The sequence below is a fragment of the Solea senegalensis genome, linkage group LG1, assembly GCF_019176455.1.
Source record: "Solea senegalensis isolate Sse05_10M linkage group LG1, IFAPA_SoseM_1, whole genome shotgun sequence".
NCBI classification, from domain to species: domain Eukaryota; kingdom Metazoa; phylum Chordata; class Actinopteri; order Pleuronectiformes; family Soleidae; genus Solea; species Solea senegalensis.
The window spans coordinates 9,849,048-9,873,631 of NC_058021.1; the positions used below are offsets into that span (position 1 = coordinate 9,849,048).

Consider the following 24,584-nt stretch of genomic DNA (forward strand, 5'->3'; position numbering starts at 1 on the left):
AGTTCTTGTCATATGGGAAAAAACAAAACTCTAATAAGTTTCTCCGTGGCTCGTGGCTAGATTTCACTGAAATACGTCTGTAGATAAACTGTGGTAAATGAACACCGTAGAAGATTCACGGAAGAACTGCGAGAGAGGAGAGCAGAAATATGTTCCAGCATGCAGGAAAAGTATGAGGAGCACCTCACCCCGCCACTCCCTGCTCCTCCCTAAATCCTACCCTCACCCACCTCTGCTCCCCCTCTGCTGCTCTCTGTCTTCACTTATTACTCGCCTCCTTGTTGACAAACCCCTTATATCGTATACACATTTTTATGTCATGCTTGGAATTTAATGAATCATATGTTGGTGGGAGGCCATTAAGTGTTGTTTGTCTTTTTGTACTCATTCACAAGGAGCTCACACTCCTTACACACACACGTATGTACATGCACACCACACCCTGCCCTAAAATCCAAAACTGCAATGATTCCATAGCTAAAAATTAGTTAAGTGTATTTTAGTCTAAAGTCTTTCCATCACTGTTTCAAACGCTTTTGTCTGTGGTGCTCAATAAAAACTGAACATATGGTAATTGAGTACTAAATGTTCTTCGTCCAGTGAAATTATCATAGGTGAATCATTTCCTGGCAGGTCATAATCAGACTCCAGATCAGCTGACCCACCTTTATTTGTCAAACCCTTCCTGCCTCACCCATAAACTAGCATTGACATGAGCACAGAAGCACATAAACACACACACACACACACACACACTCACAGGCAGGAAATGAAAACAAGCCCTCCAGTAGGGCTCCGCCTATGTTCTTTCTCTGAAGCATCTTCACTTAGTTACCATCATTGTACCAGTATAAAAACATCAGCCATACATTATCCTCACACTACTCTACCCAGATGGTTTGAGAATGTAATGTTTGTAAAATTAGGTTTTGTAATCACCAACATGCTGCAGTGCATAACTTCTCCATTCAGCATGAACTGAAAGATAGATAGATCTATATTTCTTTAAGGAATAGTACCAAAATAACCAGCCCCAACCGTTCCATTCTTTGGCACCCATCCCTTGGGGTACCAGAGGCGGAGCTAAATCGGCTCATCACCCGCAGAAAAAAGTTGCCCGTTGTTTTTGTTTGTTGTGTCGCATTCGATGTCGTCGTTCATCATCATCGCATAGGTACGACATCCCCAAAACGCAGCCATCGCGCACAGCCCAATCCCGGTAACGGTAAACGCAAGCCTTTACCATTCCAAATGGTGCTGTACTATACCAAACTGAACCGTACCAGCCTTTTAACCTTCATCTCTGATCACACATCATGATACGACTTAAGATAAATAAATCACATACAACTCCTTGAATTTCACAAACCTGTGATTTGCACCTCAATCCCAATAAGAAATATAGTGAGATCGGTTGAGAGACTTGTGTGCTTTGCCGATTCCTTGTACCCTCATAAATTGCCTTGATTAAATGCACCTGTTGACTAAAGATACAGGCAGTAGAGCAGAGCAGGAAAAGTCTATGATGTTATGCCTGGAATTTATAACCCTGAACAGCACTGTTGGTCTCTATCTTCTGCAGGCCTTGTTATTTGCTCAAATGTAAAGTGAACCATGAGATCAGTAACAGGTCACACTGCCCCTCGAGTAGATTTCAAACTTTGATTCATTCTCCTGATTACATGTCACCAAACAGTGTTGACTGACATGAAGTGACAGGCTCAAAGATTTGCAGTTGTGTGCTGCCATCTACTGGCAACACATGTGGCATTTCACAAAGGAGGAAGAGGAAGATTTCCACTAAACTCATACGTGGAATAATCGCTAGGGCTGCATAAAATGTCCTCACATAACACACCGTAAAGGCAGCAGCTACGACACAGATGCTGCAGGTTATTGAAGGATTTAATGACAATGAATTTCCATAGATTGATAAGATTCTAAAGGATTTCACACTCAGTATATTTATATATATATATATATATATATATATATAATTTAACTTAAATCGCTATAGAAAAAGCATTAAAAGTGATGTTTTAAATATGTACATATGCATCACTTTCATGCTCTTGCAGCAGTGTGCCATTTTCATGAAAGTTAGTTCTGACCAACAGATTCCTGACAGCTGATGTAAGGTTCAAGTCTCCTTCAGGTCACGTCGCTTTCCTCTGGCAGTTTGGTGAGAATTTCCACCCCGTCAGAAGTGATGACCACCGTGTGTTCAAACTGAGCGGACCTGTATGAAAAAAAGCTTTATTTTCAACACACTCGATGCCAATTTTAGATATTAAAGGAATTTGTTCTTTCTTTTTTTAGATGGATATCTCTTATAGGAATAAGCCTGGAATCAACAATCCTGACTATTTAGTCTCCAAAGAAAATAACATCTAGGTGTTCAAACCCACAAATCATAATGATTTTTGAGACAAAAAAATGAATAAATGCTACAAGTACGCAGCCATTTTTACCTTTTCTCATCCACAGACACAGCAGTCCACTTGTCCTTCAGGATCCTGAACTCTACAGAGCCCTCCATCAGTATGGGCTCTGCGGTATAACAGACAACATCAAATCCATGCTCACACACGACAGCTTGCTTATCTGCATATAAAAATTAGCGACTGTAACTTGCCTATTGTGAAAGCCATCCCTTCATCCATGGTCATGTCATGGTTATTGGCTGAAAATAAACAGATGATTAGGGAATTGTTTATTTTTCTAATACTGGTTTATAATGATGATGTTTTCCTTTTCCTTATTATGTGTTAGCCTTCCATGTCTCCTGTTCTGTGACAATGGGTCTAATTTGTTGAGTTCAAGACATAGTATTTCCCAGCGAGGGCAAGAGTGTATTAATGTTTGACGCTGAACTTACCGTGGTGCCAGATCTCAGGATGGCAGTGAAAGACAGAGCCTATTCCATGTCCAATGAAATATGGACACACTTGGAAACCACTGGAATGGGCTACTTCACTACCAGCACAACAGAACATATAAGTGGTCAAAAAGAGAAAAATATGTCTGATTATTTGGTTCAAAGATATTTTGTGTGTGTGTGCGTGTGTACCTAATTGTGTTTCCTATAACACAAAGCTGTGCACCCGGCTTGCAGGCAGCGATGGCCTCATCTCTGCAGCGCCTTGCAGTCTCCACTAATCGCTGCCCAGCTTCATCCACCTGGCCAATCAAGAAGGTTTCTGAGGTGTCACCATGGTAACCGTCCAGATAAACCTGGGAGAAATAGGCAAAAAGTTGGGACCAGTGTTGCTCTGATTGACTCCGTGTCCAAGGTTTTTTTGTTTTTGTTGGTGTTTCGTTTGAAATGTCAACTTACAGTCACATCAATGTTGATGATATCTCCATCTTGAAGTTGTCGGCTGCAGGACGCACACATGGACAAATATATGTGGTGTACTGTATACAGAGAATTTACCACTACTGTGTTATGATACAGTCAATACTGTGCATCAACGAATAAACAGAGAATAACTTGACTCCAAAATTATACACACTTAATGTCTCATCCATCCAAAAATAAGCCATTAACAATGTGACAAACCAATATCTATTTAGTTTTTACTTTAGGGCTGAACAATTGGTTGTTTTCAAATCAAAATCACAACTTGCAATTAGCAAATCACAAATGGCTGCAGCTGAATTTTACAATAAGTTGTGAGTGAATGCGTTTGGCTTTTTACCTGTCAGGTATGCCATGACAGACCACATTGTTCACAGATGTACAGACCGACTTGGGGAACCCCCCGTATCCGAGAGGGGATGGGTAGGCGTTGTGTTTGATTGTCTCCTGGTGCACAATGAAGTCTATTTCATCTGTCGTCATACCAACCTGGAAGTCACACAGTTATTATTATTATTGTGTTCTAGTTGTTTTTCATGACATAGAAACACAAACTATGCAAGACCGTCGTGGTTGCGTGCTTACGCTCAGACAGCGTGCAGCGTGTAGCAGCACACGTCGGGCAAGCTGACAGGCTCTGGCGAGGCCGTTGACTTGCTCTTGGTTTTTGATCTCGATGTAGTCTGGCCACTCTGGAACCACCCCAGTGCCTACATAGTCTGGTCGCACAATGTGCTACAGTCAGGGAGAAGGGGACAGAAAGTATGAACAGTCACACTATTCCTATGTTTATCAATTGCACCCTCTGCATCTCTAATGACGCTGGAAGTGGAGACATTTTGACAGCCTGACATGGGAACTCTGACAGGGAAGATAGCACAAACCTTTTCAAGGGAAGGAAAACAGATTTTTAACTAACTGGTTGAGCATCATTTTAAACATGGTTCTATATCATTAACATGTTCTTCTTCCACCATTGGAAGGTTCAGTCATTTACCTTAGGCACTGCAAACGCAGGTCTAACAGCAGCTGGGCGAACTACATTGTGGGAACTTTTCCACTTCCTCCAGAAGAAGCAGCGATGTTGGTGACGCAGTGGAGCAGTGGAAAGACCAACACAAACTCTGTGCAGGAAACCACCAAGTCCTGGAGAAAAGGAGAGCAGCACAGTGAGAGGGAGACAACTTTATGGAGAACAATTGGCCATTTTGCAACTCTAAATTGCAGAAGGTGCAGGGATTTGTATTTGTATAACGGACTGCTCTCAGATGTGATACGTTTTATTGCAGCAGTAACGAGCGGAACGGTACGGTACGGTTCGGTTCGGTACAGTACAGGTACCGTCCTCAATGACAGTTAAGCTGAATTAGTCTGTTTAGAAGGTGCTCCGCTGTATGTTCATTGCTATTGTGTCTGTTATTGAACAAGTTATTTGATATAACTTGCTGCTGCTCTTGTCCGCTTTATTTTTAAAGTTTTAAAAGAATTAGTGTCAGATTTTAGACCAGGACCTACCTGAGCTTGTTGAAAGCCCAGCCGTACAGTGCGCTGCCATTTGTGGTTCTTCTTTGTGATTTTGATTGGCGGTTGGCAACCAGCTTATAGGCGCATTACCGCCACCTACCGAACTGGAGTGTGAAGCTGGCCAAAAAATAAAATGTATGACGTTTATGATGTTTAATAGCAGGCTGTAAAAGTCTGGTTATGGCCATGTTTCTGTCATCCATCTCATGAATGTCTTGCTGGGTGTAGATCTTTTTTTGCCTTGAATGGACGACTGGCATAAGACCTTTCATTTATTTCTAGTAATTAATTTTAAGGAGCATTCCTATCACACAAGAAAGAGCAGCATAAATATTATTAATCATTATAATGTTTAATTATGCTTAGTTATTCATCACAGTTTGCAGTCCGTAATCACATTTCAAAATTCTTTATCAGAGAATGATAATAATGATAATAATGATAATAATAATAATAATAACAATAATAATAATAATAATGATAATAATGATAATAAAAATGATAACATATCAAGATGGTGTGAGCTTTGATGGCTATGATGTTATTGGCTATGATATATGTATGCACTTGCAGCCAAACTATACTGTGGAGCATTACACGTCTCAGTGTGTGCAGCCTACTGGAAATAGTTGCAGAAGAACTAGATGCAAGTACTTTCTTATGGACACACAGAAGAGCAAGCACACAGCAAATACTTCAAGTAGACTGATATCAATTGATGAATCGACTACAGAGGATGATAAAAAATAAAACTAACACTCCACAGAGCCAGAGTGACTCATCCTGGTTTGCTGGATGTTCAGGGTGCAGAGTGCTGCTGCTGCTGCTGCTATGGTTGTCCCTTCTCTGCTGTTTACCTGGCGCCAAAGCCTGTCTGCAGTGTGACCACAAGGTGAGACGCTTACATGAAGACTTAAGCCTGTCTGCCCTCACGATGCAAGAACAGATTGCTATAAAAAACATTTGTGACCAAGCTTATGTGAGATACAGACAGAGCAGCAGCAATCGAAGGGGAGTAATTGATCTCACTACCCTATACAGAGCCAGAACAGAGTATGAGAATGAATTTAATCGCTTTCTCAAAGCCAACACCAGGGGTCCTCTGTCATCTAGAGCCATTCAGATCATGGAGATGGGCCGGAGGATCTTAGAAAAACACTTGGATTCCTTCATCAGTGATCGACTGTGCCCCAACCAGTGTGGGCTTCTGAAAAGAAGAGTACTAGATTGTGTCACTTGCCGCCACAAGATCTACTACTGTGTGTCTCCCTCTGGCCAGCAGGACTGTGGTGAGATCTCAATACAGGCTGAGGAGGGAGACCAGGCGGTGTTGGACTGTTTTCTTCCATGGCATCCTCTTCTTTTGGGAAAACCAAAGTACCACTACTTCTGGGCCCCAGGAGAGCCACAAAATAAAACGCTGAATGAGAGTGACTTCAGAGCCTTGGTGGTGACAGATGACTCACATGTGGTCTTAAATCAGTTGCAAGTGAATGAGCAAGGAACATACCGCTGCTCTCTGAAGGCCCAAAATGGAAGCATCTTCTACCAAGTTACTTTCCTGCTCACTGTCACCTCTGCACCCAATGAAACTGACCAACGCATTGCCACTCTGCCCGCTCTGCCACGTGCGGATGATATACGTTCTAAACTGAGTGAGGACCTGCTGGTGTATGTCATCACCATGGTCACTTTTGTGAGTGTAGTAGCGAGCATTTGCCTCACAGTTGTCCTTGGAATGATGATAAATTAGAGGAGGAACTGTGAATGACATAGATGTGGGAAAGAAACCACATGAAACACAGGATTATGAAAATACTACATGCAGTAAATTTGCACTGTCATGACTGCAATGGACAGCAGCCATTTTGACAGGTAACAGCAGCAAAACCATGGGTTCTGAGCACATCACATTAACAATAGCTCGGTTTAATTCCTTTTAAGTCAGGACTGTGTAACAGCTTCACTCTGCATACTCTCTAAACTGAGAGGCAGCTGGAGACATGCAGGCAGCCACAGTCTCAGTATAAACATGTCAGCTCACCTAATAAAAATCTATGATAACTTAAGTTTGCACTGTCTAAGAGTACACTTGCTGTTTTATCTTGTTGTCAGACAATCTTTTCTGACAGAAAACCAAACCTTGTGGCACTTTCTCTCTATGTCACACCAAATTCCATGGGGAAAATCAAAGATTTTACATCATGGCTCAAAAGTGTTGTTGATCCACTGCTGCTTCCACCTGTTCAAGGTCACATGTATAATCTGGTAACTCTGCTTTTGGAAAAAAATGATCTGTTCAGATTTACTCATTCCTCCACCGCCCAAGTGCATCGGGGAACTACAGTGGCCTTCGCATACCAATAAAGGTATTAAATGTATTTTAATTTCTGTGGTGACATTCTGCTTGAAATGCACTTTTTGGATATATTGTTGGCTTGGGCTACTGTAAAAAAAACAAAAAAAAAACATGGTGGCTGAAGACTTTCCTTGACCAGTAAATGTGGATGACACCAGTCCCTGTAGCTCAACACTTCTTAGTTCAGTTAATGGTGCTCTCTTGTTTAGATCAAAAGAGACGATGAAGTAGATGGTAACCATAGAAAGTTGCCTGAGGTTATGTGGGTGATCCACACATGTACAACCAAGCACTCAAAGAATTCAGTGACATTCAAAAGGGGTGAAAATTGGAATAGAATATAAGTTAGAGGCATGGAATGTTAGACTGGGGCATGTACACACATGTAGCAATGTCAAGGAGCTCTACACAGATGAAGCATGACCCAGCCCTTCATGCCACACACTAGACCATCAAAGCACAGTTTTACGATTATTACAATCATATTGTGAATAGCAATAAACGTGTTTAAAATAATTGGGACAGATTCCTGGGACAGATTCCTGTTATCCCATGCCTGCCAGCAGTAAAAGAAAAACACCAACCTCATACATGTGTGTAATGGGTTTATATACAGCCTATGGTGCAATCACTGCATTTGTAGACAAACAGGTTTATCATTTAATGAGTTTTCTTGCTATGTTCCCATTCATAGACTCATTAACTTTAAGCCAACCTAAGTAAATCCTTCTTTCAGCCCTTGCAGGTAGAAGCGTAGAAGGTGACATCATCAAAGTCCGCAAGGGCTCAGTAGGGGTTTAAGGGGGCTTTGGGAGTGAGCTCGAAAGAGGCTGCGCGCTCACGTTCTCGTCTCACAATCAGACGTGAAAGTCCACGCGAAGGAAGGAAGGAGAAGGAAGAGGGCGTGTTTTACGCCCGGCTCGCTCACTCTGTGTGACGTCAAGCCAGCATGGCGGTCAAGGTGACTCCCTCTTCGCATCTCTGCGATACCAAAACATCTACTTTAACATGTCTGCATGCTGCATGTCCGTTTTTTAATGCGTGGATGACCGAGGCGATATTCCGCAGCTCTGTCTCGGGAGCGGCAGCGTCCTCTGAGGCTGTAGCATCCCTGAGCTAGCCGCAGTCCCACGGTCGTTGCTGGCCTTGAGGCATCCACAACCTCATAGTTAGCGGTGCAATGCTAAACAGAACAGCTGTGTTGCCGTGGGATAATAAACACAGCGATAACGCTAGCTGAACCTCTACGTTAAGCCACTTTCTCTCGCCGTCGCGCATCCTTCAGTTGGTTAAAGCTAACGCGTCCTTGTCACGGATTGTCTCCTCGTATGAGTAGTGTGTGTTGGCTAGCAAACTACTCAGTGGAAACGTTAATTTAAGCTTGCATAGTCTTAGTTCGTTGGCTGGTATTTATTTTAGCTAACTGCTAACCTCACTTCATTGTTTACTTAGCACGTACCTGGTTGTTTTGGAGATGTGTGTGTGAGTACTTTTCCTGGGTTGTGTTTCTCCTTCACAACAGTGGTCGTGTCAAGGAGACACTAACCCTCTTTACTTTCTGTTTTGCTTCATGTTAAAACGCGCTTCAGCATTTTTATTTGGAAATACTATGCCTTTGCTTTGACTGATAATAGTGTTTTATTGTGTATATTTTAGGTGCAATCTACTAAACGTGGGGACCCAAGTGAGCTGAAAACAATCTTCCAGAGGGTAAGATCTGCACTTATTTCATCCTGTCAAAATCACTATTATTAGTAGTATTTGTATAGTATGCTCAGAGATCAGCTTGTCTCGAGACCTTTTGCCTGGTGAAAGGGCTTGTGAAGTGGTGTCATGGGGTTTAAATTAAAGCATTAGCCACACACTCCAGACAGCACAGACTGCTGCTGCTGCTGCTGTTGATGTATTAAAGAACAAACTAAAATAGAAAAAGTAGGGCTGAGCAAATTTGAATAAATATCTAATTGCCAGGCGTTGCTATATGATTCACAATATTAGAGGGAATGGTAAATTTTACATCATTATTCTCTTTATTACTTTGTGATATGTGTCAGTGATTTTATTTGGTTATCCAAATTGTGTTTTCTTTTACAGAAGTTGAAACTTAAAAGTCTGCAGCTGGTTTGAATGCAGTGGTTTTTTGGGCTTAGAAATGTGTTTAACGATTTAATGAACGTTTAATGATTTTGTTTTCACTAAATTGCGTGGACCTCAATCAAGGGTTTGTTTGCTTTTGTACTCAAAGGATCGGTGACCACTTTATCACACTGTCCTATATAGTCGATATTTGAATCACAGTTATGACATGCAGCATGACCAGGAGATGTCATGAGTGATGGCTGCATGAATGAACTTAGTTAACCTTCACCTTTCTCCAGTGTCTTCTGCGTGATAAGTCTGTGACCAGCCTGGTGTCATGTGGACCCGCTGTGGTCAGTCTGCTGACAAGCACAGGTCAGTTAGCTTATGACATTGGCGTAATGCCACAACTGCAAGAGTAATGACCTTGATAGGCCACCAACCTCAAAATAATCTCTTTTTGCCACTACATTTGGTCACTTAAGCAGCAGCAGCAGCAGCAGTAGTAGTAGTAGTCATGTTATGATAATAATAATAATTATTATTATTATTATTATCAGAAAAAGGAGAGACAACAATGACCATAAACAGACAAACCTGACAAACAAGTTGATGTGCTTGGTCTGTTGCATTAGCATATGAGCTGTGTTGAAGGATAAATACTGCACTTGTGACCTTGATGCGGTAACAGCTCCTATACTGTACATCATGTACACCTACACACACGCATGCATGATAACAATAACTACACCTTCAAGCAGGCTTAAGCCTTGGTTTTTCATATGATGACACCCTTTTATTTAATATTATTGTCATCATTGTTGTTGTTTACTTTTATTTATATAGCACCATTCATACATGAAATGCAGTTAAAATGTTTAGAAAGACAAACTTAAAAGATGAAAACGTTATAAGAATACAGAGACTGCAAAATAGAAAGATTTAAACATGTTCAATTAAAGGGCAACAAAAAAAATCAGAGGGAGAGGCCCAGAATCATCATGTATCACCCAAACGCTTCTCGTAATAAATAGGTTTTCAGCAGCTATTTAAAAAATATGACCATTTGCATATCTGATACAGCTGGGTAAGGCGTATCTTGTATAATCAAAATATATTGCTAATAGTGTATTAATTATTTTCTTCTGTAGCATAGTTTTCACAGAAAAAAAGGTGAATTTAAACGTTTGCATTATGTCCACAACTCGTGACACCGGGTCTTTGACTAATAACAAAGAGCCCACTGTATACAGTGTAGTACTGCTGACCTCGCTCAAAAAGCCATGCACTTGTCATGTTCCATACATGCCTGTGAACACTGAGCTACTGAGCACTGTGAGGGTTAACAAAGCTGTGAGCAGCTAATGTAAAGCCATGCTGTTGAGAGGGATTAACTTCTACTTCTGTTGATATTTGGCATCTGTGAAGGTTGAGGTCTCCTGTTAATGTTTTCCTCTGTGTCCTCTTTCAGCATGCCAGCGTTGTGGACAAGGATGGAGAGAGGTTCATGACCCCAGGAGACTTTGTACAAAAGTATCTAGGACTACACACACAGATCCACCACAACCCCAAAACTGTACAGCTCATCGCTGCTGTGGCTGACACCACAAAGGATGGGTGCGTCCACAAATTCACTCATACACACTTGCAGGCAGCTTATCATTACTGCTTCACTTTACTGACCAATGTATGATCAGTCCCTCCAGGAAGGTCTTCAAGACAACATAAAAACACATTAAAGTATAAATTGCATGGTGAAGTAGTTATGCACTACTAAATGACCCTTCCTTAATTTAAATTTTCGCGATGTGTTCAAAATGTATATCTTTGTTTCCACACGTCGGCAGGCTGATCTCTTTCCAGGAGTTTCTTGCGTTTGAATCGGTGCTGTGCGCACCGGACGCACTCTTCATTGTTGCCTTCCAGCTGTTTGACAAGAATGGAACTGGAAATATATCTTTTGGTATGTGCCTTTTCTTTTCATTTTAAAAGCTGAAATAACTATTTACACATGTGACATTGTGTCCTGTGTGTACTTTCCTTGAGTAAATTGACTAGGCTTGTCTTAACTGTGAATTTATGCTGCAGAAAATGTGCGCGACATTTTCAGCCAGACCACCGTGCACCACCATATTCCCTTCAGCTGGGACTGTGAGTTCATTCGTCTGCACTTTGGGCATGACTGCAAGAAATTCCTCAGCTACCTTGAGTTTACTCAGTTCCTACAGGTATGCATTGATTGGACACACACACAGCACTCGGTTTAGACTCCCTTTCAACCTTGTGGTGTCATATTATTATTTAGGAGCTACAGTTGGAGCATGCACGCCAGGCATTTGCCCAGAAGGACAAGGAGAAGAATGGCGTCATCTCTGCCATGGACTTTAGTGACATCATGGCCACCATCAGACACCATATGCTCACACCCTTTGTGGAGGAAAACCTTGTCTCAGTGAGTTTTTGTTAAATTATGATGAGGTTATTTCTGATTTACTTATTTAATATTTAACATGCACAAAACATATTAAATGTGTATAGAAATGAAATATCATGATGTGCCTCTAATGCACTGCCTTTCTCCCCCAGGCTGCAGGTGGCAGCACATCTCACATGGTCAGTTTCTCTTACTTTAATGCGTTTAACTCCCTCCTGAACAACATGGAGCTGATCCGTAAGATCTACAGCACGCTGGCGGGCACACGGAATGACACCCTTGTGACCAAAGGTGCAGATTGTCGCATTCACTTATTGTTGTCTCTTGACCTTTCAGCTGATATGTTCACATGGGTGTGAGAAATGTCCATGTTGTTGTTGTTGTTAAAGCTACATTTGTCTTCTCTTGGCAGAGGAGTTTGTTCATGCTGCCAACAAGTTTGGTCAAATCACTCCCATGGAAATTGACATCCTGTACCAGCTTTCAGGCCTGCACTCTCCCTCTGGGTAAGACATGAACTCTGCTACTCGATATAAGGCCCAAGACACAACGTCCTGAATCAATGATTGTCCATAGTTCTTGTCAGTTGGTGTGTAAATCTGAGGCAGTGTCTCATTTGGCTCGCCATCCTTTGTGGTCGGCCAACTGACGACGCTGCGCCCTGGCTTTAAATTTGTTATGGATCCTGACTGGCTCATCATGTGATCTACCCTGTGTATAGAAACATGACAGTGATGTTAATAAGTGAGAAATCAATAATTGTTTTAGGCGCCTCAACCTCACTGACATTGAGAGGATAGCTCCATTAGAGGAAGGATCTCTACCACACCACCTGGTTGAAAGTCAAAAACAGGTAGGATGTTTGTGTTTTCTCTGTTTGTCTCTAAAATGTCCTTTAAAAAAAAAAAAAAAAATAAATACATTTTTACTGTTAGACATTTTCATTCACACCATAAATGCAGGATTTTGTCTGATAGTATTGTTATTGTTATTAGGCCCATGGGGACGGCTCCAGGTCTGTGTGGCTCCAAATTGCTGAGTCGGGCTATAGGTTCTTTTTGGGCTCCATCGCTGGAGGTGAGTTGTCCTGTGTCCTGAGACAGACTTCCGTCTAAAGGACTGAGAACACCAGCATCTAATGTGTGCACTTCCAGAACTGTATTTCGACTGACTTTGTGTGTGTTTGCAAAGCCACGGGAGCGACAGCGGTGTACCCCATTGACTTGGTGAAAACCCGTATGCAGAATCAGAGGTCCACGGGATCCTTTGTCGGGGAGCTGATGTACAAGAACAGCTTTGACTGTGCTAGGAAGGTTCTTCGCTACGAGGGATTCTTTGGTTTCTACAGAGGTTAGGCTGTGTTTGGAAGGCAGAGCTCTCACTTAGGCCATAACAGATGTATTTTTCATCATGTCATTATGCTGTTACATCTGTTTGGTACAGTCACCTTAACCAGCACACTGCTTTACAGGTCTGGTTCCTCAGCTTATAGGTGTGGCGCCTGAGAAGGCTATCAAGCTCACAGTGAGTACGGCTTTGCACAGTTAGAATTGCTCTCCAATCCTTTTTCACTCTGCAGACACACTTACGTTGTATTTGTTGTGATGACACAACACAACAAGATGCAAGATGACACTGATTGATTTTATTTCTGATGCCTGCTCTTTGTCCGTGTGCCACAGGTAAATGACTTTGTAAGAGACAAGTTCACAGACAAAGACAACTCCATTCCTTTACTCGCTGAGATTATGGCTGGTGGCTGTGTAAGTACAAGGTCCTCAACATTTTTTTTTGTTTGTGAATGAATAATTAAGAATATGTACTCTCTAAGGTAACTACAGAACAGTTTTCTCAATCTCCAATGATAACATTGTTCATTCACCCTTACACACATGAGCCCAGTGCTACCAACCTAAGTCCAAGGAAATACAAGTAAATCATTGATAAGGATTTTTTTTATTTCTTATTCTCCCACATCAGCTGCACAAATGTTTTTTATCATTTGTTTGCAAATAAAAATGAAAACAATGTACAGCCAAGAACAGATGTGAAGAAGAAATGCAAAAATGTATGTAAACATTTTCATGAACAAGGTCTTTGTCTCCTTTTTTCAGGCTGGAGGTTCTCAGGTGATCTTTACTAACCCTCTAGAGATTGTGAAGATTCGCCTGCAGGTGGCAGGTGAGATCACAACTGGACCTCGAGTCAGCGCACTCAGCGTGGTCCGTGATCTGGGCTTTTTCGGCCTCTACAAGGTGCTGTATCTTTTCTTACTGTACCTGTCGTTCTTGCAGTCGTCCTTGTTGCGCGATTAACATCCACCCGTTTTCCGGTTGTTTGTCCAGGGTGCTAAAGCGTGTTTCATGAGAGACATCCCATTCTCGGCCATCTATTTCCCTGTGTATGCCCACACCAAGACCCTATTTACAGATGACCAGGGCCACCTAGGTCCTCTGCAGCTTCTCTCAGCTGGAGCGATTGCAGGTACCTGTAGAATTGTGACCCTGCCACAGCTGAAAGCATCAGTCATTGCTCATTTAAAACACAGTCCAATCAATCACACCTCCCATTAACACATGTACCAGTTTTAAAAAGGGTTGCAAGAAGAAGCATCTATTCTAACGATCTTCCAACTCCATTTCCCAGGTATCCCTGCTGCTTCTCTTGTAACTCCCGCTGATGTCATCAAGACCCGTCTGCAAGTAGCAGCCAGGGCAGGACAGACCACTTACACAGGAGTCATCGATTGTTTTAGGAAGATAATGAAAGAGGAAGGATTCAAGGCTTTGTGGAAAGGCGCTGGAGGTGAGTGTCTGTGCACATCAACACAGTGTCAGTTTCCGATTGTTGTTTAATGTTAATCTCACTAAACTGTGTGCTCTTCTTTTTCTCCAGCCCGTATGTGCCGGTCATCTCCTCAGTTTGGTGTGACTCTGGTGACTTATGAGCTATTGCAGAGGTGGTTCTATGTCGACTTTGGAGGACAGTAAGTTGAGCTGGCCTTATTTAAGGCTTACCACGTAGCATATTTGTTTTATAATAAGATGAATCACATTCCAGCTGACGCATACGCACCTAGGTGTGTTGCACCTAGTATATCCAGGAAGTCGATGTAGAAGTAGTTCATAGACGATCTTCAACAACATCTATAAGTGCTTAAAAGGTTAATTTCCTCTACCCTCTCCTTTTCAGCCGTCCAGCAGGATCTGAGCCCACACCCAAGTCCCGTATCCCAGAGCTTCCACCCATCCACGCAGACCACGTCGGAGGTTACCGCCTGGCTGCAGCCACCTTTGCTGGGGTGGAGAACAAGTTTGGCCTCCACCTCCCCAAATTCAAATCCTCCGGTGTGGTTTCCATACATCATGCAGAGCCAGCCACTGGCAAACCAGTGCAGGCTCCATAAAGGTCTGGCAGCGCCGCATCACTTTGCCATCTCTCTTGTCCTTTACCAAGAGCCAGAAACTTGGATACACAAACAGAGCAAACACCGCTAACATACTCTCTCCACCCACAAACAGGGGCCACTAACAAACAACACCAGCCTGGTCCTCCATGCAGGCTGAAGGTGTGCTCCATGGGTCCACAGCCAGCCATTGGAGAGCGACGGGACCAGAGCGTTGACTGTTGTATCTCGAGTGGCTGTTCACTCCTTACATCATCCTTTTTGTCTTCTTTCAAATATTTGTTTAAGAAAAAATGGCCGACACTTTCTCTCTCATGAGTATCTGATATCAATTACATTTTGTTTTCCGTCTTCTACACAGTTCTACACAGAAGTTGGACTTCTCATGTTGGACTGCAGGCATAAAAAAAAAAAAATATTAGCTTAGCAAGGTGTTGGAGCATCACTCTGAGTTTAGTCCTCAGACAGGTTATGTACTGTACATATTGTGTAACTGCAGTGAAGGAAATGTTATCGGACAAAGATATGGGTAACATTGAGTCAACATCCTTCTACAGTAACTGTAACGTTATGGCAATGTGGGGCTTTTTGGTCCTTGTTTCTGAGAATCACTCTTACTGATGTACAAAACATTTAAATTTAGTGTTTTCTTGATGAAACAAAGATCACAGGCAGAGCATTAGGTATTAATAAATTTAATGTATCTCAAAGTAATCATTGTATTTTATTGAAATAAATCATCCATATGGATTTGATTTTACCAACGTCTCGAATTTTATTCCAATGGAAAAGTGCAACCATCGGCAACAGGTTAAAATGCAGTGCACGACATTTATGTCGTGTTATATCAAACATTGCTACAGTGCATTTGTAGCTAATTTTAAACTGAAGCAGATTTTTTTTTTACAAGCCTACTGAGGTTGGACTGATGCATCATGAAGAAACAAAAAAACTGGATGGAGAGAAAATTAGTTTTCAAGCCTCGGCTTTACAACATAATTTAAATAACTTCATTTTATTTATTTTTGAATCCTCTTACAGAGGACATGTCAAAACTGGTTTATACTACTTAAGACCGGTACAGCATGTAAATCAGAAAACAAACTTAACTGTAGTAGTGTCAATAATTCAAGGCAAGTGTAGTTTGAATTTGCCTGGTAAAAAGCTTGCGGTAATTTGAGGAATGTCCCTAATCAAGCTCTTAGTACAAAGCAGCATTTTTAAATACACAATATTTAAGTGCCACCAGCCAATAAATATTAAATATTGTAATTGTTAAAATGTAAGTGTGACACATTTCTGCACAAGCCACGTTGTGTTTAGGCAGATGTTCTGTTTAAAGTGTTTAAAGAGGAAATTAAACTATGTCAGCTGTTTCTTCCACTCACCTGAAACGCTCTGCAACTGTGCACAAATGTGTCCAGAAAATATTTAAACACGTAAAAACACTACAATGGTAATTAAAAAAGGTGCAAGTACAAAGGATTGCATATTTTAAAAAGGGCTGAGTATGTTGAGACCTCAGGATTTCCAGAGCCCTGAGGATGAGAAGTCAAAGCTAGAGTAGTAAGTGTTTTCCTTTCAGTTAAACTTTCAACCAGTTCACTTTTGTACAACTACTGCTACATATGACATTCACCGTTTCTACAAATATACCCTCAAAGACATTTAAAAACACATCTAGATCTCCTTTTCTATCCATTCTAGCTCTGCTCATCTCGTCAAGACCAGTTCATGTTGTAGTGAGAGGAAAAGTCGGGGTCCAAAGAGAAAAGAGAAAAGCTCCTCAGGCAGTGTCCATGTAGTGCGTGTATGGTAGTAACATGTCAGTGGTTGTTTGCAGGGTTGGTTTGTGACATTACACATTGGCGAGTTCCTCAGCTTCGTCTCGGTTCTCGTTGATCTCGGCCAGCGTCCTGACGAACCGTGTCCATTCATCGGCCTTGGGAACGCAGATTTGCTGCAGAATAACAACAGTATGTCAAACACAAAGTTGGTAAAACTGATTTGATTGGGGTTTTGGAGGTTTTTGTCATCAAAATATTAAAAAGAAACAAAGAAAGGGAATGACATCTCACCTCGCCTACATCGTAGACCCGCACCTGGCCATCTGAGTCCCCAGTAGCGATCTCTTTCCCAGTGTGAGCCCATCTCACGCGGTTAAGCGCTGGAGACCCTTCCACACACACACTGGCAGTGGGAACCTAGAGAACACGTTAGACCAAACCATTTTCAAAAACGCCTATAAAACAAATGTAGGAATTTTAGCTCAAAATGGTATGAGTTGTATTAACTTTTAGGGTCATTATTCCAGTAAACACAAATTGTACAGATTTGATGATAAACGTTTATGAGTGAGCTATGGAGTTGCTGATACATGGATTCTCCACGCTCATAAAATGTCAACGTATAGACCAACAAAGAAGAAAGACAGCAGAGTGAATGAGAGAGAAGTGACTGAGTGTCTACTTAGTTCCCAGACACTCTGAACTCTGCCCATGTGTTGCATACTTCAGTATCGTTGTTGAGGTTCCACAGGTCCAGTCGTCCTGATAGGTCCACACAAGCAAAAAGAGCAGGGTGTGTCGGAGACCACATTGCATCATAGACGTAGTCACAACTGTCCTCGAATGAGTACAGTGGACGAGTACTCTGTGAAGGAAAAAACAGATGGACAAATGAGACGTCACCTCAGGTTAACAAAAGAAAGACCAACAAATGCCACATAATCCCATTAATAATCATGATATTTTTACAGCTCTGACAATCTCACATCTCCATTTTCAGCAAATATCAGTCCTCAAGAAATGTAAATGTATCAATAACTTAATTTTTCATTAACATTCTCTTCAAAATATATGTTATTACACTTCTTTAGCTTGCTGTCGAGAATGTTCCATGGAGTCCTTAAGCTCATATCTGCTGTCTCCTTTTCTAAACAGATTAATAGAGTAATTCAATTAAAAGAGTTAGAAGAATTAAAAGATTTTACAATATATGGAAGAAAATGGTCTGTAACAATGTCTGTTATTTAATAAATAAGGATATATATATGGAACAATATGCATCCTTACAGTGCCTGTGTGTTCAATCATAGTAGCTAACTGTGCGCCTGATGATATACAAGCATGTGTGTTTGTGAGTCTCACTTTAGTGCTCCACAGTTTGACGGTCCAATCAAAAGAGGAGGAGATGAAGAGATGAGAGAAGTCGACAGGTCCACCAGCGCTGTGACAGCTCAGCCCAGTCACTGGACCATGGTGCCCTTCAAACACTTCAGTGATACCAGCCTTACTGTAACAACAACATGTCTGCCATCACCACCACTGTCTTTCCCCCAAAAGGCCTTTTTTTTGCAGTGTTTCTTTCTCATCCTGCCTTTAACCTCAACACAAATCTGATAGCTGCAGAGTACACTATTTAAAAAAAAAAATGAAATATGTAATAGTCCAACACACCTGATTCAAATGATCAGCTCGTTAATCGAGCTCTGCAAAAGCCTGATAATTACCTGTTCATTTGAATCAGGTGTGTTGGAGCAGGGCAACATCTAAGACCACGATTGGGGAAACACTGGATGTCGTTAAACAGGTGGTTTGATACTGGAACCATTTACGCTTATATTCTGTCCAAATATTAACAAGTTTTGTTTGTCAAGTTACAATGTGGCCACATAAGTACTATGGAGACACTTGTTGCTCATGGGGACAGAGAGAACTCACCTCCCATGGCGACAGGCAGTATAGACAGAGCCGTCTTCACTTCCCACTACAAAGTTGTTCACATCTCCCAGAGGGAAAGCCATGGAGGTGACAGCCACGGCCTTGCTCTGTTTGAACACGAGCTCCAGACTGTCCTGCAGAGAATAAAGACACACAGCATCAGAAGAGTACCTGACCAAACCAACTGACATTTACACCAGCATCTCCGTTCCAGTTCATTATACCTGTGGCTGCGAGAGCATGTCAAGGCTCCAGGAGCACATTTTGCCATCAGTGGAAATGCTGATCAGGTTGTTGGCGTTCTGGGTTCCGACCACATTCACACAGTAGACTGGGTGCTGAAAATAATAGAGAACATTCAGTCAGACAACATAAACTTACCAAAGAAAAGATTTTAAGAGGTAGACACAGAAAACACAGAGATCTCACTGACATAAGAAGATCTTCACTTAAGTTTACATCCACACTACTTCATTCATGTTAATGTATACCACTGTTGTCCACACTATCCTGACTTTTTAGAACCCCAAAAACAGAGAAGTTAATAAATGCTTGTTAAGACTTATTTTCAGTCTCATCTCATTGTTGGTCTAATTAAAAAAATCCCTTGTTCCTACTTTTCACCGTCATTAATTCTTGTTAGTAATAGTCTCTGAAACTATGCAGAGAATTATCTTCCTGTTGACACCAGCATATGCATGTCCAGCAATGTGCTTGAATGTCGTGTTCATATAGATCCAGATAATTCTGAAACGGAGTGCAGATTATTTTCATCTGGAAATGCTGTTTTTAAATGAAAACATAGTAGCACGGATGTGGATTTAGCAGTGTGTGTGTGTGTGTGTGTGTGTGTAGACACAAATGTGTGAGAGCGCCAGTGCATTACTGTATGTGCAGCTGCAGACAGCGGTGTTCTCTGAACAGGGGTGCGTTTGTTGCTCCTGTTGTCCCACAAGACAATCTGTCCAGAGTACGTCCCACCCACCACCAGGTTGGGGTGAAACTTTGCAAACCCAGCAGACATCACCTCTGACTGTAGAAAAAAAAGAAATGTTAGTGTGAAGCTGCAGTATTTATGTTCTGTTGCCAGTAGCAACAATAGAAAAAAACAAACATTTTATTCTTTTTAGGTTACCTAATAACAGCTTGTGAATGCTTTATGCAGCTTCACTGCTAGGAGCCTAAAGTAAATGTCTCAAAATGAGTGGGTTGCAAGGCCACTGCAGGTACATTTTCCCTTACTTGGCAGTGGAAGATGTACTCAGGTGTGGCCTTCTTGTACTTCATGTTCCAGACCAGTGCCACGCCGTCAGGCTCATAGGGAGCTTCATCGTTGTTGTTGTATGAGGCCACTAACAGTTCTGGGAACTGAGAAGCAATGAAACATACAAGAATATAATGAACCACCAATAAATCACCATAAACCGATTCAACAGAGATAGACGTTCACTGAGGGGATTAATCACAAACACATCGTACCTGAGGAGACCAGTCAAGACAGGTGACCACTCTGTTCTTAGTCCAGCGCTCATCTGCAAACTGTCTGTTCAGAACCAACTTTGCACCAGCCTGCAAGTCACTGAAAGGGACAGAGAGTGATTAATATAGACTCTGAAGATCAACTCCTTTAGCCTGGCATTTACACAGTTTTCCTATTGTGCCTCACCCCTCCTTGTCCTCCAGATCTCTGCCGCTGTAGTCGAAGCAGACGTCCACCTGCTCAGCAAGAGCTCTCTCCACAATTCTGCTGCCTCGCTCGAAAAAAGATAAGAACTCCTCCGAGTGCAAGACCTGCAGCTTCTCTTCTTCTGTCAGCTCCTTGGGAGTGTCTATACAAAGAATCGTCAATATTCAAATTCAAAAATTGTGGAAATTTTTTCTTGTGCTGCTTTTTTTGCAAAAGAACTTGATTCCAATACTCAGTATCATATATATTTTAGCCACATTTATTATGTTACAAACTTATGTTCTTACCCTCTTCCTGCTGTTCACCCTGTTCATCTTTCTCCTGGGTGTCCTCCACTGGTTGGGGAGCAGTTATCTCCTCATCCTCTTCCTCATCTGGCACACAAACAGAAATTAGATTTTGTTTTTAAAATAAAAAAAGGTTTGGAAGTGAAGTAAAGTCAGTTTGTGTCTCTGTTTACCTGCTTTTTGATCAGCTTGTGTTAGTGCCTCAGTGGGTGTCTGTGTTTCTTTGGAGTAAGACACCATTTCTTTGGGGACAAAGTCCACCTGGGTCACTTTGGACATGCCCAGCCTCACAGATGCATGTCTAAACACACATACACACACACCGAAGAGGAAATAAGTGCACATGACATGAACAGTGGAGCTGAATTTAACATTTCCATGAAGTAACATAAATAATGATGCACACAGATATTATTAACACATTTGGACAAAATCTAAGATGAAAGCAGAAAAACAGATTAAGGCTGGAAGAGAAGCTAGAGGAGAGACAAGGAGCAGTACCCCATCAGCTCAGAGTCGGAGTGGAGTTGCAGAGTAGAAGGGTCAGGATCCCAATGCAATGTCCTTACACAGCCAAACCACCAGATGATATTAGTAAGAGAGAGACGGTAAGAAGAAAAAGAGAGACAAGAGGATGAAAGACAAGCAGAAGGTGAGCCATAAAAATGTTGAAGGTTGAAAAGAAAGGAATGAGGACAGGGAGAGAAGAAGAAAATGGAGTGAAAAAGCAAAGGGGAGACACATCAGAATTAATCAGGAATAATTACAGTATCAATACACACACACACACACTTGGCATGCACACTTTCTCATCTCTCTTTTTCTCATGTACACATACACTCACACACCTTGGTCCTGTGTTTCCATCCCCAGAATCTTGGCTTCCTGCATCACTGCCCACTGATTTGTTGGAGGGAGACATGGGGGCAGGGACTAGGTAGTGAAACAGACACGTATCTTCTGTTACTACCCTTAGGGGATGAGCTGCGAGTGCGTGTTTGTGTGTTGTTAAGTGTGTGAGTCAATGAATGGGTGGGTGAGTGAGAGAAATAAGTGAGGTATGGAAGGAGTCAGTGAGTGAGTGAATGAGGTTGCATGCAGTAAGGAGGGCAAAACACAAACGGACAGACAAAGGGGAGAGAAGAGAGAATGAAAATAAATGGCAGGCAGGTTTTAGGTGTCATGCACAAAAACAGTTATGTGAAATGTTCAGATATTGTGTGAAAGGAGGGGGAGAAACACAGTGGATGAAATCAAGCCAGACATAGTTCCAAAGTTAGACGTAATTTATAAGTGATACTGCAAATCCATCAAGCTCAAAACCAGAAAATGAGAGGAGATAAGTAAGGACAAGGGATCAAAATAGAGGCATGCTGGCTGTGTGTATTCACCATGCTGTATGTCAGGGGTGATGCCAACACTCTGCAGCAGGGCCTCCGCCTCCCTCCTCTTCCTCTCCAGGTCAGAGTCTTCATGGCCACCAGATCCTCCACCGCCTGACTCAGCTCCACGCTTTGAATCTCCCTACAGAACAAAGAACATAACACAACCTCACCACAGAATCATAATCACATCATCATAATGTATAATAACTAAAATGTTTTAAGCTACAAAGAAAAGACATCACAGCAGGTTTTTTTTTACTGTGGCATGAAATTTCATGTGTTGAAATTATTGTTTCCCCCACGTACATCCTTCTTTTTCTTCTCCTCTTCTTTTCTCTTCTTCTCTTCTCGAATCTGTGCAATCCGTTGTTTCTTTCTCTCCAGCTCGGCCTTCAGCTCACTTTTGTCAGACATCCTGCAGGAGAAAGTCTTCTTAAAAACCGAAACTGAAACCTCTTTTTCTTTGTCTTCAACATTTTACTTCTTGCTATTTAAAATAGCTGCCTTGGACTCTGGGAAATTATAATTATTATTTTTTTGACATTAAACAAAAGTTTAATGTGGAAGTTTCATTTTAATTCAGTTTGTTAATTTATTTTTTTTGCTGTGTTACCCTAACCCTAACTGTTTACCCTAACCTTGGCTAAAGAAATGTATGTGAGTACAATATCATATATGACACTTTTCTGTTACATTTATCCAAACCAAAGGAATTGTGATTTGTTACATTATTGTGTTTACTATAAAAAATTTGTATTTAAAATAGAAGAATTCTTAACACAAACACACACAATTTTTGTCTGTACTCTACCTTTAATTGGTAATCTGTGCCCTTTTAGAACATGTGTTCAGATGTGGACATTCTGTATTTGTTCAAAATGTTCTAAAGGCTTACAGGTACTGAGTAAACAGATGAACTAATGTTATTGTTATAAAAAATGAATGTTATAATGAGTCTATATTGAGAATACTGTGTATTTGTACATACATACTTTTTTTTCTTGCTAAATCTTTCTTAGCTAGTCTCATATTTATACAATTTCACTTCAGTGCTGCTGTACTTCTACAATGCATGTGACACATCTTTGAATGTAATCTTGAATTGAAACCAGCCCTGGGCCTGTCACATTGCTAACATGTGAACAGCCTCAGCTGTTCATAACAATATTCTCTCTATCTCTTTTCTCCACAATGTCACAGTTAATACTGTGTCAATGGGATTTTGTATTAGTTCAAATATCCAATATAAGATGGACGTGTCAGTTATATTTGATTAAAATCTGTCTATCTGTTTGCTGTCCTGTATCTACACACTTTAGCTGTCAGAATTAGCAGTCTTATAAATGAGTCATTTTAACACGTGAACACAAACTGGTCATACTGTTTAATCTGATTAAATCTGTATATTGACGGTGTCCTTAAGACACTCGGGCAACACCCGAAATGCCACACACCACTCCACCCACTGTAGGAAGTGAATAAAAAATCACATACATTCGCCATTATGTCTATTACACCTGACTTTCTTTGTTAAAAATTGTTGTCAGTCTTATGTTATGCGTATTTTATGTGATATAGTGTGTGTTTGTAATGTAATTAGCGACTACACTGACAGCTAAGAGACAGCTAAGGCTGGCTAGCGGCGTTAGCATGCTAATCTCCATGGCAGCCGGGGCCCGCCGCTGTCACAATAAGCGATTATAACGGAAACATCGCAAAGCAACGCCCACGTTTGTTTGTTTTTTGTCCCACTGTCTACATATTTAAGGGTTTAAAAACACACACACACGACTGGGAAGGTAGAGAAACAATACCTGGTGACAGACGTTGGACGGAAGTGGACAGAAAACAACAGAGTCCAAATTGGAGTGTCTTACTGTGTGTGTGTGTGTGGGGAGGAGTGATGGTGGTGATGATGATGCTGGAAGAAACAAGAGTCTGCAGTCTTCTTCCTCGGCGGTACTTCCGAGAGCCATGAATGAAACAGGGTAATACTGCCCCCCAGCGGCAGATATATAAACTTCATATAATAATAACACCTTTTAAAATAAAGTTACGAAGAGCTCTGCAGGACACAAATAATGAAATAAATGCAAAGGTTTAAATTAAAAGGCAATAGCAGCTATAAAAACAAAATATAAAATTATAATTGCATAAATAAAAACATTTAATCACAAAAATAAAAGTTTTAGTAGTAGTATTAGGTTGTGTCATTGTAGCAACATATATAATAACAACAATGGTAATTGCACCATATTTTATTGATCATGAAGCCTATTTGTAAAAAAAAAATATTTCAAAATATCATCTCCCTGCAGCCATAAAGTAAATTTACAAACT

The 24,584-nt window shown here is 41.3% G+C and overlaps 4 protein-coding genes across 7 annotated transcripts; 2 read left to right on the plus strand and 2 right to left on the minus strand.

Annotated features, from left to right (window-relative positions):
- Positions 1 to 1,887: 1,887 nt before the first annotated feature.
- metap1d (methionyl aminopeptidase type 1D (mitochondrial)) lies at positions 1,888 to 4,928 on the minus strand. The gene is made up of 10 exons (XM_044028778.1): positions 4,877 to 4,928; positions 4,359 to 4,507; positions 3,947 to 4,096; positions 3,702 to 3,850; positions 3,338 to 3,380; positions 3,071 to 3,234; positions 2,879 to 2,976; positions 2,636 to 2,683; positions 2,472 to 2,550; positions 1,888 to 2,239 (listed from the first exon to the last, which is right to left on the minus strand). Exons 1-10 carry the CDS (start codon positions 4,914 to 4,916, stop codon positions 2,152 to 2,154), a joined length of 1,008 nt encoding a protein of 335 aa, XP_043884713.1. The 5' UTR covers positions 4,917 to 4,928; the 3' UTR covers positions 1,888 to 2,151.
- A 482-nt stretch (positions 4,929 to 5,410) lies between these two features.
- On the plus strand, positions 5,411 to 6,687 carry LOC122781759 (izumo sperm-egg fusion protein 1). The gene has a single exon (XM_044045760.1). The coding sequence runs from the start codon at positions 5,604 to 5,606 to the stop codon at positions 6,636 to 6,638; it is 1,035 nt and encodes a 344-aa protein (XP_043901695.1). The 5' UTR covers positions 5,411 to 5,603; the 3' UTR covers positions 6,639 to 6,687.
- Positions 6,688 to 8,126: 1,439 nt separating this feature from the next.
- LOC122768955 (calcium-binding mitochondrial carrier protein Aralar1-like) lies at positions 8,127 to 15,923 on the plus strand. The gene is made up of 19 exons (XM_044025186.1): positions 8,127 to 8,205; positions 8,901 to 8,954; positions 10,795 to 10,940; positions 11,171 to 11,286; positions 11,412 to 11,551; positions 11,629 to 11,775; positions 11,910 to 12,048; positions 12,170 to 12,263; positions 12,526 to 12,610; positions 12,753 to 12,834; positions 12,949 to 13,107; positions 13,229 to 13,281; positions 13,440 to 13,520; positions 13,872 to 14,012; positions 14,103 to 14,241; positions 14,404 to 14,562; positions 14,653 to 14,743; positions 14,950 to 15,165; positions 15,279 to 15,923. The coding sequence occupies exons 1-18, from the start codon at positions 8,194 to 8,196 to the stop codon at positions 15,161 to 15,163; spliced, it is 2,052 nt and encodes a 683-aa protein (XP_043881121.1). The 5' UTR covers positions 8,127 to 8,193; the 3' UTR covers positions 15,164 to 15,165; positions 15,279 to 15,923.
- Positions 15,914 to 24,156, minus strand: LOC122768964 (dynein, cytoplasmic 1, intermediate chain 2a-like). Of its 4 annotated transcripts, none has more exons than XM_044025206.1 (17): positions 24,059 to 24,156; positions 22,551 to 22,659; positions 22,251 to 22,383; positions 21,708 to 21,792; positions 21,361 to 21,423; positions 21,033 to 21,160; positions 20,860 to 20,946; positions 20,552 to 20,714; positions 20,365 to 20,464; positions 20,128 to 20,253; positions 19,772 to 19,918; positions 19,110 to 19,223; positions 18,886 to 19,019; positions 18,313 to 18,457; positions 17,675 to 17,815; positions 17,242 to 17,367; positions 15,914 to 17,123 (listed from the first exon to the last, which is right to left on the minus strand). In XM_044025206.1, exons 2-17 carry the CDS (start codon positions 22,656 to 22,658, stop codon positions 17,022 to 17,024), a joined length of 1,902 nt encoding a protein of 633 aa, XP_043881141.1. In that variant the 5' UTR covers position 22,659; positions 24,059 to 24,156; the 3' UTR covers positions 15,914 to 17,021. The 4 variants fall into 4 exon arrangements, with proteins under 4 accessions (XP_043881141.1, XP_043881132.1, XP_043881159.1 ...); XM_044025197.1 differs by having other exon boundaries at positions 21,708 to 21,843; XM_044025224.1 differs by lacking the exon at positions 21,361 to 21,423.
- Positions 24,157 to 24,584: the final 428 nt, after the last annotated feature.